This window comes from Chinchilla lanigera, unplaced genomic scaffold (genome assembly GCF_000276665.1).
Source record: "Chinchilla lanigera isolate Chin_1 unplaced genomic scaffold, ChiLan1.0 scaffold00030, whole genome shotgun sequence".
Taxonomy (NCBI): domain Eukaryota; kingdom Metazoa; phylum Chordata; class Mammalia; order Rodentia; family Chinchillidae; genus Chinchilla; species Chinchilla lanigera.
This window is the reverse complement of record NW_004955431.1, coordinates 4,624,969-4,641,741: the sequence shown is the minus strand read 5'-3', so window position 1 is coordinate 4,641,741 and position 16,773 is coordinate 4,624,969. Positions and strand designations below refer to the sequence as shown.

Genomic DNA, 16,773 nt, shown 5'->3' with positions numbered 1-16,773 from the left:
TCATTTCATTGAAATCAAATTATTTCTGATTTAAAGCCATCATCTTGTTAAGGTTGGGAAATTCCATTTTAGTCCAAATTGGGGACCTCTTCCTCCAAAAGAGGGCCGCACCGGAGTCTAGCAGGATTATGTGGCAGGGGAACTTGGAACAAGGTCTCTAATTTCTATGATTTTCCTGCTGACATCCCACTGTTCGAGTAGACATATATAGGTAAAATATTTGCATATCCTCAATTCATAGGTGAGGAAACTGAGGCATAGAAGGGTAAGAAATTTATTAAGGTTAATGATCAGAAGCCCCTTGCTCTCCCCCCCTCATCTACAGCACCTGTGTAGCTTGAGCAGGAGGGGAAGGAATGACCAGAAGCACATAAACCTTCACATCATGAACAAGCAGAAGTGCGGAGCAAGCAAATTTGATGAGAATACTCAGAGGAGCCTAAGGTTTTCAGTTTTCTTATCTTTATCTCAAATTATAAAATTATGACTTCTTACCCACCATTGCAGTATGGCTGAGTCTTTTTTTGTTTGGAGTGGGACTTCAACTGAGGACCTTGAGCTTGCCAGGCAGGTACTTATGCCACTGAGCTATATCCCCGGCCCTCAAGTTATAAAATTAAAGGCTTATCATAGGAAATAAAGCAAGTTCAAAAAGGAAACAAAATACACCAATCATGATTCTGTCACCCAGAAGCAAAAGTGATTTCACCTTGACATGCTTCTTTACAAGCTGTTTTCCTATGCTTTGTTTTACACGCTGAAGGACTTTTTACGTACTTAACATTCCATCCTCATTTTATTTAGTTTAAAACCATATCAAGTTTTCTGGTTTGTCTTTGAAGCATGATTTGCCATAGTTGTATAGTATGCTGTTGCATGGCCATCTAACTTGCTTTTCTTTTCTAATTTACCCATCCTCTGCCCATTCAGGTTGGTCTTCAGTGGTTTGCTATTACAAATTGTACTGCGACAAACAGATACACACCTTTAGCTCTATTTTGGATGGATTCCTTGGGACTGAGTCCTGGAAACTGAACGATGAGACATAGGCATTTTTAAGGCCCCTAATATATCTAATGTCACACTTCTTTCCAAAACAGTGTACCAGGTCAAAACCATGTACTGACATAAATTGAGAGTTATTTTTAAAACACTTGCTAATTTGAAAATGGAAATGACATTTCATTGGGCCTGGCTTTGTTTCTTGGTCTCCTTTATTCCCGTGGACCCTTTGAAGAGGGCTGCATTCCTGAAACTACTAACTATTCTTGGTAACTGATGCTTTTGGCATTCTCTGAAGGTTTTCCCTGAGGCAGGTGTCTCACTCACCTTACCCTGGTCCTGGCCTTACTCCTCCCACTTTGCAAATGAGGAAACCAAGGCTGAGAAGTGAAGTAACTTGACTAGGGGCACACACACAGTAGGTCGCAGTGGTGGCGTTGAAATTCTGGTATTTGTGACTCCAAAGTCCTGTTTCCTTCTAAGAACTTATCTTGGTGCTCAGCCCCTACCAGGGCATCTGAGAAGGAAAGTCCGGGGCCTGCAGGTTAGCAGGTATGGCTGTCCTCTACCATACAGAAGGCAAAGGGCACTAGGGTTTATGAAGCATGTGCTATGTACAGAACCGGAAATCTAGGAAAGGAGGAAAGGTGTTGGGCACAGCGGTGTACACCTATAGTCACAGCTACTTGGGCGGCTGTGGTAGGAGGATCTCAAGTTTGAGGACCACCTTTGCGATTGTGTGAGACCCTGTCTTACAGAGAGAGAGAGAGAGAGAGAGAGAGAGAGAGAGAGAGAGAGAGAGAGAGAGAAGGAGGGAAGGACAGAAGGGCTGGGGATATAGTTCAGTGTGAAGACTATGGGTTAGATCCCCAATACCACAAAAAAAGGGAAGGAAAAGAGAGAAGGGTCCCTTTTGTGGGCTTTGGTGTGCACTGCTCTGGGGACACAGCAAAACACCAAATCATGGCTATGCAGCAGGAAGCTAAATATTCAAGTGTAGCTCTCAAGAAAAGGTCACAACTGGAGAGACAAATCGGGCCGGCAGGACAGGTCAGGGTGGGAAGGAAGGCTGGGCCGCACTGAAAGGGAGGGCCCAGCATTTCTCCAGCCTGAGAGCGAAGGCCAGGTTGGGTCCAGAATACAACGTGATGAGCCGAGTTCCCTGAGATGGTCACCTGTGGTTGGGTCACAGTCCTGACCCTGCTGCCAGGTACCTGGGAGTGCAGACAGTTCCCTATTCCCGGCACACTGCACAGAGAAAACAACACTGCGGAGCTGGGAGGGGGTCTTGAGCTCTGTAGCTGACCGAAGAGGCTAGGGAGTCCCTGCGGGTCTGCAGAACCAGCTCCCGTGGTGAATGCAGGCCCAGACAGTTGCCATGCTTCATGGCCAAAGAAGAACCCAGAGCTCCTGGTATGGGGTGAATGAGCTTGTACTGGGCATGGGAGGCTCATTTTGCAGGAAGCAGAATGTAACGCTTAGAACTAGGATGAGGAGCTTGCTGAGCCTAAGTCAGTTCCCTTTGCTCTGCCAGGTCGCACATTTGCAGTCTGCAGACCATGGTCAAGGGCAAAGGCCCTGGCAGTAGAGCGTGCCACTCATTCATCCTTTCTTGCATCTTATGTCATTACCTTATAGCACAAGGAGGGAGCTGAGGGGGAAATGGTAAATTCTGGCCTTGGCTGAAAGGTGGACAAGGCTAGCTTTTGAGCAGCACAGACTAGGGGCTGGGGGCATTTGGGAAGCTGGAGCAGGTTTGCATCTCTGAAGCTTGTGAGAGGCGAATGAAAACTGGGCAAATAGCCAAGGAGTGAAGGTGTGAAGAGAGTGAGTCAGCCGGTGTGCTCTGGAAGTTGTGGATGGAGGCAGAGTTATGGGGCCTGGGCTGGGGCCAGCTGAGGCCCACAGAGCGCCAGAGGCACGAATGTGGCAGGTTATTACGGAGGGCAGCAGTGCAGTGGTGGCCCATGGGCTCCAGGTGGGATAGGTGGAGAGAAAACCAGGAGAGGCAGAGGGAATAGCTGGGTAGGGCGCTGGCCTGGAGAAGCAAAGCAGGCTTGACAGACCTGAGGAACTGATGGGGCAGGGAGCGTGAGGCAAGGGGCTGGGGAGGGCATCTCAGAGTTGGAGATTTGGGAGAGGGAGCAGCTCTGAGTAGCAGCGTATCCCAGGGTCTGGCTTTGCTGGGGGTGGCTTGACGTGGAGGAGCAGAATATCAGGGTGAGGCAGCGATGATTTCCTGCACAATAGAATTCTGGTGGTAGGAGGAGAGCTGCTGAGGGCAAAACCTTGTCAGCTCTTGTTCTCACCAGGTTGTCTACAAGGGGAAACCTGGAGCCTGCTGCTTGGAAGCTGTGACCATTCTTTAGCCAGATGGAAGGAAAAGAACACTGACATGGATGGAGCACCTGCTGTGTACTGGAAGTCTGGTTTCTTTCTTTTTTTTTTTTTTTGCATATATATGTGATTGAACTCAGGGACTCAAGGGTGCTATAGCCCTGAGTAATGTTCCCAGCCAGCCATTTGTGTATCTTGAGTCAGAACTTTACTAAGTTGTCCAAACTGGCATAGAACTTGCAATCCTCCTGCCTCAGCCTCCTGAGTAGCTGGGATCACAGATGATGTCCCAGGCCTGGCTTGCTGTCCGTATTTTAAGATGATGCAGCTGAGACTCAGAGAAGTGAGATATCTTGACCTTGGTTTACACAGTGAGTCACAGAATGAGAATTGGGAGCCAAGTCTTTTGGTGCCAAGATGAGACTCTCTTTGTGACGGTAGCAGAAAGGTTAACTCTATTAGATCTGTGAGGAGGACTCTAAAATCTGTGGGTAAATGTGAATAGTAATGATGGTAGTAGGAAGTTAAACCCAAGGGCCAGATGATGTCTCTCCCACCCAGTCCTGTGTCTCCGGTGCCTGCCTGCTGCCCGACATGTAGTTGGGACACAGTAACTACTTTTTGAATGTTCAATGAATGACAATAAGCACATACACTCAGGTAAATGAACTAAAAGGTGCAGGACTTCTACCACCACCCCTGAAAATCCTATCAATTTTCAAGTATCTCGGGGTGGGGCGGGGTGAGGTGTCACAACTCATCTGCCAATGCCTGCAGTCTCTCCTCCCCGGGAGAGATGAGCAGCTGGACGCGGCTTCGCAGTTGCGCAGTGTGGATGGGCATGCGGAGCGGGCTGCATGAGGCGGGACCGCCCCATCCACACGGCTAGAACAGCGGCGGGGAGCCTCCAGGTTTGCAAGAGGGAGTCAGCCTCTTCACCTGCCCTCAGTGCTGCATACTTTCAAGACAGAGGGCTCCAGACCACCGGAGAAAGCCAGCCCTGAGCATTCTGCCAACAGTCAACACCCCTGCCTCTGCCCGGGCCCGGAGTGTGGCTGGAGGACATCTGGGGAGCGCATTCCACACACATGGGCGGCTCTCCTCTCCCCACAGGCATTCCATCCTCTGAGCCTGCGGGACTCTAACCTGGACCAAAACCGGGAGGAGAAAATGCCTAAGGAAAATCCTCTGATGAGAAGGTAATTTTAGAGATCTGCTCTCAACTTCCTGTGGGGAAGTGCCCTGAGGAAACTTAAATTACAGTGAAGCGAGACAGCACATTAAGTTCTTTAGTCATAAATGAGAGCTACAAATCTATGCAGCGTTCCCTTTTTGCCCTGGCTTTGAGGACATACAAGTACAGCAGTTGTGTTTTTCTTGGCTATTGACATCTCTGTACACTCCTTTTTCTTGGACGGGACTTTGTTTCTATTTATCTGCTCTTGTTTCATTGTAATTTAAGTTGCATCAATAGATATTAAAAAAACAGAAAATTAAACACCGAATAATAAATGGAAGTGAAGTGTCTCTCTCCGCTCAACCGCGTGGAACCTTCTCGGGGGAAAAGGGCAGTCACTGAGCCTCCTGGAGACAGTGGCCACCAGGTGGCACCAAAACCTTCCCACAGCTGTCTGTGGTGGGCGGTTTGGCTTGAGTTTGTGAGTAGCCAGCCAAGTCCTGGACTATTCTACACACAGTCCAAAGTACTCTGGGCTTAGTTGTAGGGACAGCAGAGCTGACCCCAGGGAGTCATGTGGCTGTAGGGTGTTCAGACACTCGCTTTATAAGATGACTATCACAAATGTTTCCACTGGGCCAGGATCCCTCCCACTGGAGCAGGGCCATTGCAGGGCTATGGAACAGCTTCATTTTTCTATGGTATCCCAGGCACCTGGAGGTGACGGTTTCATCCCACATGGGGAGTTCTTCAAGGCTGCCACGAAGCATGGGGGGAGCTTTTTCAAATGTTCTAGTGCCTCTGCCTGCGCTGAACACTGTATTTTGTCCCCAGTACTGCCACATTACTGGACAATCATTATTGCATAGAAACTGGATGTTAAAGCAACCGTGTATGCCAACACTGTCATTCATGATTGCTTCCATTATCCAACAGAGAAATTATGTCATTTAAAGCCACTTTGTCACTATACCTCTATGCTCAAAATAGAAAAAGCTCTGGGAAAAGTTGCAAGAATGTACTTATGCATCATCTTTACTTTCAGATTCCTCACCTCTCCTGAATTCATTTGTGTTATTAATTCACTTTTCATGCCGCCTTCTCTGTACTCTCACAGATCTCTGCAGTGTCTGATCAATTGCATTTCCAGAGGATTAAGGAAAGTGCCATCTGACAGATGAGGAAGGTATAGATGTCCAGGCCAGGCCCAGGCAGCCACGTGGCCTGGAGTGGAGAAGAAGAAGGCCACTGGTCAGACTTTCCGGTTGCTGTCCTGAAATTCAGACCTGGGTGTCACTGGCCAGAACTGGTCACACCATTCTCAGAGTGTGGGAGGGAGGAGCTCTCCATGGTCGGTATCATAGTCTCCTTTTCTCCTTCCCTCCTTCCTTTCATCCCTCCCTCTCTCTCCCTTCTGTGCTGGGGATTGAATCCAGGGCCTCATGTGTACCAGACAAGTATTCTACCACTGAGCTACACCCTCCAGGCCTCGCTCCTTGATCTTATTTGTCCTAAAACTCTTTTCAGGAATTCTGAGTCTACCCAGGTGTGCCTTAGCTGATGGCTTGGAGTATTTGTTCATTTACAGAAAGTTAAGGAATGGAAAGATACCTGCACTCCTCCTATTTCCTTGGGCGTGAAAACATATGCCCTCAAGGGTCTTATAATGAAAGCAAATATCTGGCCCAGTGCTCCACTTTGATTTCCCCCTGGCCTTCAGGCCGTGGGGCTCAAGGATCCCCAGCACTAAAACCCAATTTGCTCTGCAACAGCAAGCAGAAACACTGAAATAACATCTAGGATTTGGAGGCAGATTTATTTATGTTGAAGGGCACTGATCAGGATCATTCCCAGAATATAAGGCCCCAATCTCTGGTGGTCTAGCGCTTTTATATGATGCACAAGCAGGAGGTACAAAAGCAATACAGAACAGCTTGGCAGTTCTTCTGATTAGATAGCAGGGTGACATCATTTACAAGGGTAGATTAATGATCATTAGTTTAGGAAGCTTGGTACAGTGGTACAACCAAGCAACCTGCATGTTTGGTTATGCTCTTGTGGTCACAGCGGTGAAGAAAGTAATTACAAAGCCATGAAGCAGTTACAGAGTTAGGCAGTTTCAAAAGAACAAAGTTTTTAAAAGAACAATTTCTCTTATACAGTTTTCCCCTGCCAGTTCTACTACATGTCATCCCTCCTACTGTCACAAATGGACCACAGCCTGCCCCTATGGTCTCTCTGTTCATTTTAAACAATTTGGGTGACCCCAAATGACTTTTATAGTGACCCAGCAGATGTTTCTATCTGCTCTTTAAAGCAGACCTCTTTAAAGGTGGTGCTTAGTATAGTATAGGCCAAGGCAGCACCCTCTGCAAGAACTTGGAAAAGAGGCAAATAAGGGGTTGGGTGTGAACTTGACCAGAACACTTACTAACCGAGCCCTCCAGGCAATGCTGGGGGTGGGGGATGCAAGGTCAAGAGATTAGGTTCCATTAAGTGACATAATTGAGACTTCCTATATCATAGAATCCAACCATGAGAGGAATAACTTAGGCAATGGCTGCAGAGTTTTTGAATTGAAAAACCTAATGAACACCTAGAGCATCCCAGCATCTATTACATACTCCAAGGCTAGCGGGTGTCAAGAGCCCTCCTGCATAGGGAACATGCTAGCAGTGCAGTCAGAGATGGAAGCCCCAAGACCTTGTGAAATGTGTGCTTGCAGCTCCTTCTCCATAGTGTCACTACTGTCTCCAGACTACGGCACAAGGCTGCCTGCATGTGCTCTCCAGACGCCTTCTCTTTCCTTCTTCCCTTTTATTATTAATGGGGGTATTTATCATCCCTTCTTTCAAGCGGTATCTTTGAAGATCTTTGGGGTCGCTCAGCTAGGTAGACCAGACTGTGAGGAAGCTAGGGCTGGGCAGCACGAGGCTGGACTCTGACACAATCCTAGAGGAGCACTGCGTATACCAAAAGGGGGTATCCAGGGAGCATGCAAGCGGGAGTTGTCACTTGGCAGGTCGTCTGCCCATTTTGGCCTAACTGGCTTTTTGTTGTGTGTGTGGTACTAGGGATTGAGCCCAGAGCCTTTGCACTGGGCTACATCCCTACCCCCTTTTGTTTTTGGAACAGGGTCTCACTAAGTTGCCGAGTAGGACATGAACTTGTTATCCTGCTGCCTCAGGCCCCCCAGTGCTGGGGTTATAGGTAGGTGTGCCTGGCTGCCTCTTTAACATTTGCTGCTTATGTGCTTGCTCCCCTACTTGCTGGGGGCTATGTCATCATCGAGAAGTTATTTGTTTCTCTCTTCCAGTGTGAGCATATTGCTTTTCAGCATCAGCTATTGACACTGAGTCACATTTCCAGTCAGGAGGGGGAGTGCTAGTGACTTTCTAAGAATCAGCTCTTCAGAAAGAGGACCTGTACCATTCTGAGCCCTGTGGTTCTGTATTCATTGGTTTCACCATAGTGGCCCATTTTCTTGGTGTTACACACACGTAGCAGTGGATGTAGACTTAGATTTTTGTTGTTGACTGTGGCTGGACTCGAGTTAACTTCAGGCAGTAGTCTAGCTCACTACTGACCCACTACCTCCCTTGGGCCAAATCTGTCCCCTCCCACCTGTTGTTGTGAATAAAGTTTTATTGCAACTCAGTCATGCTCATTCCTTTACATTTTATTGTTTGTGCTATAATAGCAGCAGTTGCAACAGAGACTGACAAAGTTTAAAACATGATTGACAACGTTTAAGATATTATATAGCCCTTTCCAGGAAAAGTTTTTTACTCCAAGACCAGAACTAGAAAAGGCCATATTTTCATTTATTTCCACTGGAGCAGAATATTACAATTCCAAGTCTTGGGAAGTCCAGGATGTGGGATGGAGGATCTAAGGCTCTCATTACAAAGATGGCAGACCTGAGGCTGTAGGGATGCCCTGGCAGGAAGGACTCTGGGGCTGTGTCTGAGCTGGTGTGGGCCCTTCCAGAGAAATGAAAATTGGGCCATGAGCAATTTAGTCAAGGAGCACCGGGCTGGGAAATGAACAATGCAGATCCATGTTCTTCCCCAAAGACAAACGGCATCCAGGGACAGCCTGGCGGTGGCCCTGAGGCTAGCACTTCATATGGCTGAGGATGGAGTTGTAAACATGCCCTTACCAGGGGATTTCAATGCCATTCACGTGTGACAGAAGCAGACAACGGACAGGGAGAGCCAAGGTCAGGCTAAAGCACGAGCTTTACTTAAGGCTCCTGTGCACTTGTGCCAGGCTAGCAGTGCACCAGTGTGCATTCAGGAGAGCATTTTGTGTGGTTTCCCATTTTGGGGAAAGGAGACATTTGTTCATTTGTGCAATCAAAATGCCAGCTAAAATGTTCCAAGTCATTTCAAAAGGAAAGCCACAGGATGTATGGCTGTGCACGTTTACTGGGAGAAAGCAGTATGAAATGTGATCCTTATTATTTATATACAGAGATCTATGTAGCCCTTAGATTGTGCTTTTCAAAGATAAAGAATTATAAGCCTGTCTACCCACGATGCCTAATAACGTATTCTGTAACTCCACGGAATGAATCCTCCTCAGTGACCCAAGTCAGTCCAGAGAGTGGAGTTGTCTTCTGTAGCTCTTCATTGATTATAGGGATGTGTTGTTGAAAGGTGTATACAAATTTAGATTTTGGAACTCAGCATATTTTATATGTACCAGAAATCTGTTACTCATGCTGAATCTTTACAAAGATTTTGCATAAATCCACTTTTGCGTAAATTTAGATTTTCAGATGTTGATGGACTCAGTAAGGTGCTCTGAAGTCTGATGTATTCTGACAGCTGTCTTAGCACCTGGCTTTTCCACTGTAAGCATGACTTGAAAATCCCTTGGGTCACTGTCCCCTGGTAATGTAACTATACGAGTACCTAGAGAACCAGGCAGGGACTAATTCTGTTCTTGTGCACTACTCTCTCATGCAAGTTACTTAGTATCTTTCCCACATTTTGGCTTTAACTATTTTTCTTTCACAGCATGAAAAATTGCCAGATCAGCTCTAGCTGTCTAGGTTTTCTTTTCATTTCAAATAATTATAGGACACATTTAAATTGTGTAAGGGCACTAGACCATGTTTCAAGATGAGTATTCAAAAATATATTTTCTGACTTAAATTTGTGGGGATTTATTTGCATAAAAATGTCAGTATTTTCATGGACTCTCTAGAAATGTACTACCTTTCAGCTAAGAGCAGTAGCATGGCCAGTGTGCAAATCATTCCCCTGAAATGGATGATGAAGTTCCACACAGTCCCCGAGTTGAAGGCTAAGTACAGTACACTGGTGTGTTCAGAGGGCACAGGGGCGGCGGGACCTGAGTCTGAATGTGCTCATGAAACAAGAAATGCTCAGATGTAGAACTCCTCCACGTCATTATCCCCACGATCAGCCATTGCCGTGGGTGGTGGCACATCTTGACCAGTCAGTGTGGCTTTGGGAGCATCACTAGGGACTTCGGGGGATGACTCTGTGAGAGAGGAGGCCTTGGAGGTCAGGGGAGCAGGAGCAGAGACAGCTGTCACGAAGGAGCTGGAAGACCTTTTGGGTACAAAAGGTAGAGAAACCCAGGAAGCCTCTGTGGTTATGCCGCTGCCAGTGGGCAGTGGCCCTTCTCTGGGACCCTTGTGTGATGCCCAGTGGCCGATGTATCCTTCAGGGGAGTGGGCCTTCTCCGCTGTGCCACAGAACCGACTGGGTGCAGAATATGCAGAGACCACAGATAGGTCCGAGGAGGACAGCCGCAAGCCTGTGTCCACGTCTGTCTCCTGGGCCCCTTCTAAGTCGTCAATGGAGAGGAGCTGGCCATGCCTATGTTCGGACACCCTTTGGCCTGTGGGACCTGTGTTTGAAGACCACTGTGGTTCAGTGCAGGAGGCTGGAGTGGGGCCCACTGTGGGCAAACAAAATAAGGACTTGCTTCTCGGGAAAGACCAGGGAGGGCTTGGGGTGCTTCTGGCTTGTCTGGCACATTCCTGCTGGTGTCCGGCGGGCGAGTCCAGCTGGCTGGGGCCCAGGAAAGGGCTGTCACACAGCATTGGCTGGCTGCTGCCCGGTGTGTGGCTCGGCGCGGTGGCACTCGTTGAAAGGGTAGAATGAGGCTGCTTCTCAGAGGAGTGGTGTGCCCTGCTGGGCTTGGTAAACTTTTTGTGCACCTTCTGTGCCTGCAGGGAGAGAGAACATAGGTTGTTAGTCAGGACGGGGCTTCACTGGTACATGCAGCATGGAACACACTGTTCATCGTTGGAAACGTCTAGCGAGGTCTCAGAAGTAAAGCAATATCAGAAATTTTGCTCATCAAACTTGAGGGCAAAAACAGCAGTAGCAGACACTGGAGCAGCCTGGGGGCAGAGCCGTCTATCTGAGGAGCCACCTCAGACCTCATCTTGGAGGAGACAGGACTAGCTCCTTATCACGCCAGGGAATAATACTGCTAAAAGTACAGCAGAAATTAACAAAAAGAATAAGGGCCTGGCTGAGCACGCTAACGGAGATAAAACTCACCATGAATCGCAAAAAGAACTGTGGGTTTAGGCTTCCCTCCAAACAAAGCATCGGCACGGGCTCCCCCTGTAGACACTGTTTGGAAGTGCTGGGAGGAGGACGCAAGGGGTCAGGACGGCCTTGCACATGCAATTGCAGATCTTGCTGACATGGGACTGCATTCCAGTACCTGTGTGACCCCAAGGACACAATGCTGGGGGTGGCCCATGGTTCTGGCAGAAACCTTCCACAAGTGAGGGGTTCTTAGGGGATTAACACTCTCTTCTGTCTTTCAGGAATTAGGTATAGCAAAGGGATTACTGACTAAAGAGGAATCCTGAGGGTCTTCAGTAGGGTGAACAGCTTCACCCTGTGACGTCTCACCCTGTCCTCCAATTGCACACCCCAGGCCTCCCCAGCCAGCACAGGTCCTCTCCAGGAACCTGCTTCTGCTGCACAGGACCGAGCACTTCTCTTCCAAAGCACATTTCCACCTGCTCTGCTGCTCTCAATTCTCTCTACAGAACAATACTACAAGCCAAGCTTTTCATTTAAATAATGGGTTTGAGGACAATGGATCTGGCTTTATGTAGGAGAGGGCCATGTGACTCATGAATCTCTGAAATGACAATAGCGTTCTGACGGGTTTACTAGAAGGGACATTTCCTTCCAGGAAACATGCAGCAGGCTGAGACACTGCTTTCATAGCAAACACTCCTCCTTGTTAATGTGGAATCTGGTTTTCCCATGGCCACGTGTTTATCAAAGATTTATTATGGGTAAAGGAGCAGAAAGTACAATGAGATTCTGCTTTTGACCAAATGGAATTTAAACTTCATCGAAAGGACCAAAAAATACTAAGACCAGAAAGCGTGATGATAGGCACCATGCGGGGCACTAAGGAAGAGATCCCACCTCCAGAAGGGCAGAGTGTTCAGGGCAGAGGGCCCTACAGTAGGTGAGCCTTTGAGGAGGGGCACTTGTGCTCCTGGGGGGTGGCAGGAGTGAGGGTGTGTTCTGGGAACAAGGGGCCGTGAGACTGCCAGGGCAGCAGCAGTTTGGCCTTGTTGGAATCTATGTGCCCAAAAAACGCTGATGGAGGGTCAAGTCGGAATGAAGTCTAGGACCATGCTGGTTAAGCAGGCCTTTACCTGGGTCAGAAGTCCGCCAACTTAGCCTCTACTGTGTCATATTCAGTCTTATTTGTTCTCTGTAACTATTCATTTCATTGATTTCTAAGATCCTTATTTGCCTAGTTTCAGCAATCTCTTAATACTAGAGACAAACTAACTGACTCATACTTTCCACCAACATATCTGAGGGTGTGTTCAGGCTTTGCATGGGTGATTAAGGATGAGACAAGATACTGATCTCCCCCACAAGTAGTCTTGTGTCCCATATATATGTCACCATGAGCATTTTCTATGTGTTATTCCATGTAGAAAAGGTCCAGAGAATTGGACACAGTTAATGTTTATGAGACATGATCTTAGGTCACAAGAATGAACAGCACAGCATTCAAATATAAAGAAGCCACAGTTCAAGTCTGTCTAGGGCAGGTTGGGGCACAGAGGAAGGGTGGTCAATTTGATGGAGGAGGAGGCAGTATGGGGAAGAAATGCTTATCTCAGAAATCACGCTGGACAAAATCATGGAAGCTCACAAGGTGTGGACTGGCTGGAGGGCAGTGTGTGAGTACAGAAAGGGTGTTTTTATGGCTTGGATAAAAACTGTTCCTCAAAGGCCAGCTGTTGGGATTTGAGGAAGTGTTAGAATCACAAGAATGCTAAGTTCAGCAGTGGATTAATCCATTCATTAGTTCACAGCCCAGTGGACTACTAGGAGGTGGGGTGTAGAAGTGGGTCATGGAGGTGTGACTTGGGGACCATATCTTGTCCCCGCAGCTCCCTCCCTTCCTGTCTTTTCTGAGGTGAGCAGTTCTTCTCTGGTACACTCTTCTGCCTTGGTGTGCTGCCTCACCCAGGCCCAGAACAATCAAGCCAGCCAGCCATGGACTGAAATTCTGAAATCACAGCCCAAATCAACCTTCCCTCTCTTACGTTGCTTTTCTCAGGTATTTTGTCATAGTGATGAAAAGCTAACTAATACAGGTGTTCAAGCATAGAAGCAGCCTGAACAGAGGCTGGGACCATGAACCAGACTAAGAGGGGAGCCTGAAAAAGTATGAGAAGTCAGGTCATGGTGGGCTCTGAATCACAAGCAAATATAAGATGCTGCACTTCAAAACCTGAAGGCTGTACAGCAAGATGGCAGCACCCATCTGACTGAGGAATGGGTTGGGTGGAGGCAGGAGACCATCTAGAAGACACCACAGTAACCTTCCATTTCTTAAGAAGTGGGATAAATGAGGCACATATGCAGCTGCTCATGTAATAGTCTTCTTAATCATGGGTTCAGATGTTGAGGATTTTCTAGGGCTTTCTTGGTTGGTTTTAAGGAATTTCCCAAAAATATGTGAAAGTCTGAATTATGGGTCCTTAAAGAACATGACGCAAAATGGCGTTGGTACTAGTGTTAACTTGCCCAGGTGTGGATCTTCTAAAGCTCACGTGACAAAGGCCACTGTCACCATGCAACTTCAGTCTGAGCAGCTCCAGACTACATGGGTATTGCAGCCTTGCTAGATAAGGGGTGGGAAGATTCTGGGCAGAGATGGCTCTTCCTGGTGTATGACCTGCACATCAAGGTCTGCTGCTATGTGTTCCACTGTCCCTTGGACTCCCATCCCATCCCTGCGACTGTCCTGTCCTGCTCTGATTAATGCTCTGTAATGCTCTACAGGGCTCTGTACTCTGATGAGAGGGATCTTTCTTGGCACATGTGTTCCCCACTGCTGGTCCATAAGCATGGACGCAGAATCACCCTTGTGATTGCCTCAGAAGGCTGAGGTGTGCTGGGAGGTGTCGCAGTAGCGTGGCTGTTGGAGAAACAAACCAATTTTCTCCATCATTTGAGCTTGGCTGCATAAGACAGAAAAGGAGGCATGGGCATGCAGCTGTGGGGAGAAGGATGCATTTGGAAGTTGCTTCTGGGATAGGGAGAAAGCCCTGTTTACTATTTACTTTTTCCAGAGGCCAATTTCCCTGGGTTCTCTAGTGTCATTTTCTTACTGATAAGTACTGTACGTGCTACTTTGTCTGTCTTATTGGAGGACCTGCTCTTGGTGAGTTGGTAGTCTATATCCGCATCAAAAATGGAAGCCTTTGTAGGTGTTGGTTCAAGAAATGCAAAAGGTTTAAGGAACGCTAGGGATCATCTAAATTTTTTCACTAACAGGGAACAGGGTAGTGTTAAGTTTGGTTTAAAACTAGGCCCAACTGGCAAAAGATGAATACCTCCTGTTTTAACAGAGATTTAAATGACTGTGATCATTTCACAGAAACATACTTAATGCTGTCTAATTTTTACTACATGATGAAGGCAGGAGTCCAGAGCAACTCTTTATTCTGTTGCTTTGATGAGAGGTGGCACCTGGTCTTTTTCACTGAGGGGTGCTCACGTACCAATGGAGGTGCCTGCTGGGTGGGCGGAACTGGGGTTGGCCCTGTGTTGTGAATAACTGTAGGCAACCTGGGGTGGGAGCTGGAGGGAGGGAGGTTGCAGGGCCTCCTTTCCCCACCCCATGCCTGCCTAGGGCTGATGTGTATGCAGGACCTGCCTGGAGCAGATCTGGTGTGTTCTCTGGCTTTGCCCAGTGGTAAAAGAATCAGTAGCTTCTAGAAGCAGAGGCTTATCTAACCTAAGGAGCACTTGTGTGTACAAAGGATGGAGCTTCTTTATATGCCATTCCCCTGCTGTGGTTCTATTTCCTGCCTCTTTTGTCTGCTTGGTCAGGAACGCTAGAGGCTGCGAATGAGTCATGGCAGATATGTCCAGAGATTCTCCCCCAGTGGGCCCTCCCACGGTGAGACAAGAGGCTTTGCCTTTCTTGCATGTATTTCAGCCCTTTGGGCTCCCCCCCTGAGGGATGGCAGGCAGCATAAGGCAGTGGGATCAGCTTCCTTTCTTCTCTGTGAAGAACTGGAGGCTAGATGCCTCCCTGGAATCCAGAAGTTCCCTTTGTTGCTATTTAAGGAACTTTCTGGAAGGAACAGAATAGCGCCACATAAATCAATGTGCTTAGGGCAACCAGCCAGGGAGTTCTGGTTATGTCCAAGCCACTAGAAAATTGGAATTCATAAATGGCTCACTCAACCAAAGCATCTTTCTCAAGGGTCTGAGAGTGAAGAGCCTCATTCTCTGGCATATGGGTGGAATCTTTACTTCTTAAATTGCTGGTAAAGGGGGTTCTGCCCCTCCTCCAGCAACCTGGCAGTGTCTTGTTTGGGATCAGAAACTTCTCCCTCAGCTTTACCCCTCTTCTGAGTAAAGTTATGTTCTCTGTTCGATCCTTGGCAGAAACATGACCAGTGTGGCACTGCCCGCTCTCTAATGAACCAGTGATGGATTTTTAAACTCAGGGACTAATACATATTAGCCTCAAAACAATAAGACAATGGGGTCACATAAGGAATCAGAATTGTGCTTTAAAGAAAAACATATGTTGCCTCTTCTACCACTCTGCTCATGGTGGTTTCATATGCTTGTTAAAGAAGCTGCCCACGGACAAAGCCTATGTTGAATGGTCAGAACAGAGGAGGATTCCAAAAGAAAAGGCAAGATAAATTTAAGTGGACAAAGCCTGTGCACATTTTGTAAGATTAGCGACATTTTTAGGTCAAAGGTTTGAAAACTGTCAAAGGGATCCTTGGCAATGTAGGATGGTGGTTTAAGCAACATGGATGGATTCATTTGCCTATCTGCCTTTCCTTTTTGCCATTAATGGAAATGTATGGCTTCCTAGACAGTCATCAGTCATCAACCCATCAGTTCCATTCCTCAGAGAACAGCCCGCAGTACAATTCAGGCGTAAGAAAACTACTTATTCTCCAGAATTGGTAAAATGGCAGCAAAGTGATTATCACGGAGTGATTTTCCTCAAATCCACCCCTGAACATATCCCTTGGTAAAATCCATTCCCTTGCAAAAACCCACCCCTTTGGCACTGTGTCCTTTGCAAATCCTAACCCACATGCTCCAGCCACTGGGAACTGCCATCATTTTCAAACACACTGGGTGCATTTATATTTCTGTGACTCTCAATGTCCATCTGCTTAGAGAGAACACCTGCCCATCTTCTGAGACAGAGTTCAAGGTGACGCTGTGGAGCCCCATCTTGCCACCTTCCCTGCTTTGGAAAACAACATGCACTCATTTCTCTTGGACACATAACTAGGAGAAGTGCTGAGCACACAGTGGGGCTATTTTCAGCTTTAGTGTACTTTCAAATTGATGATATCAATGTATAATTCTTCCAGGAACTTACAACTATTTTAACTGCTCCATATCCTCACCAAGATTTAGTATTATCATTGTTTTTTAATTTTAGTCATTCTGGTGGGCATTGGTATATACATTTGCATTTCCCTGATGATTAATTATATGGAGCATTTTCTATGGGCTTATAGCTCATTCGGAAGTTTCTTTTCTTTATGCATATTCTGGATTTGCTACCTTTCTTAGATACATGTGCAAATATCATTATCCAGTCCATATCTCATCTTTTTAGTCTCTTAGTGTTTTCTTTTGATGAACCGATGTTCTTATTTTTAATACAGTCATTTACCTTTTTTTTTTTTTTTTCTGGTACCAGAAATTGAACTCATGACC

The 16,773-nt window shown here is 47.1% G+C and overlaps 1 protein-coding gene across 1 annotated transcript in view; it reads right to left on the bottom strand.

The window, feature by feature from the left end:
- Positions 1-8,174: 8,174 nt before the first annotated feature.
- Positions 8,175-16,773, bottom strand: part of Fam124a (family with sequence similarity 124A) — a gene marked incomplete at its 5' end in the record, with an annotated part of 48,050 nt that continues 39,451 nt past the window's right edge. The window contains 1 exon segment of the mRNA XM_005387893.2: positions 8,175-10,724. Within this exon segment, the coding sequence (XP_005387950.2) occupies positions 9,912-10,724 (813 nt within the window).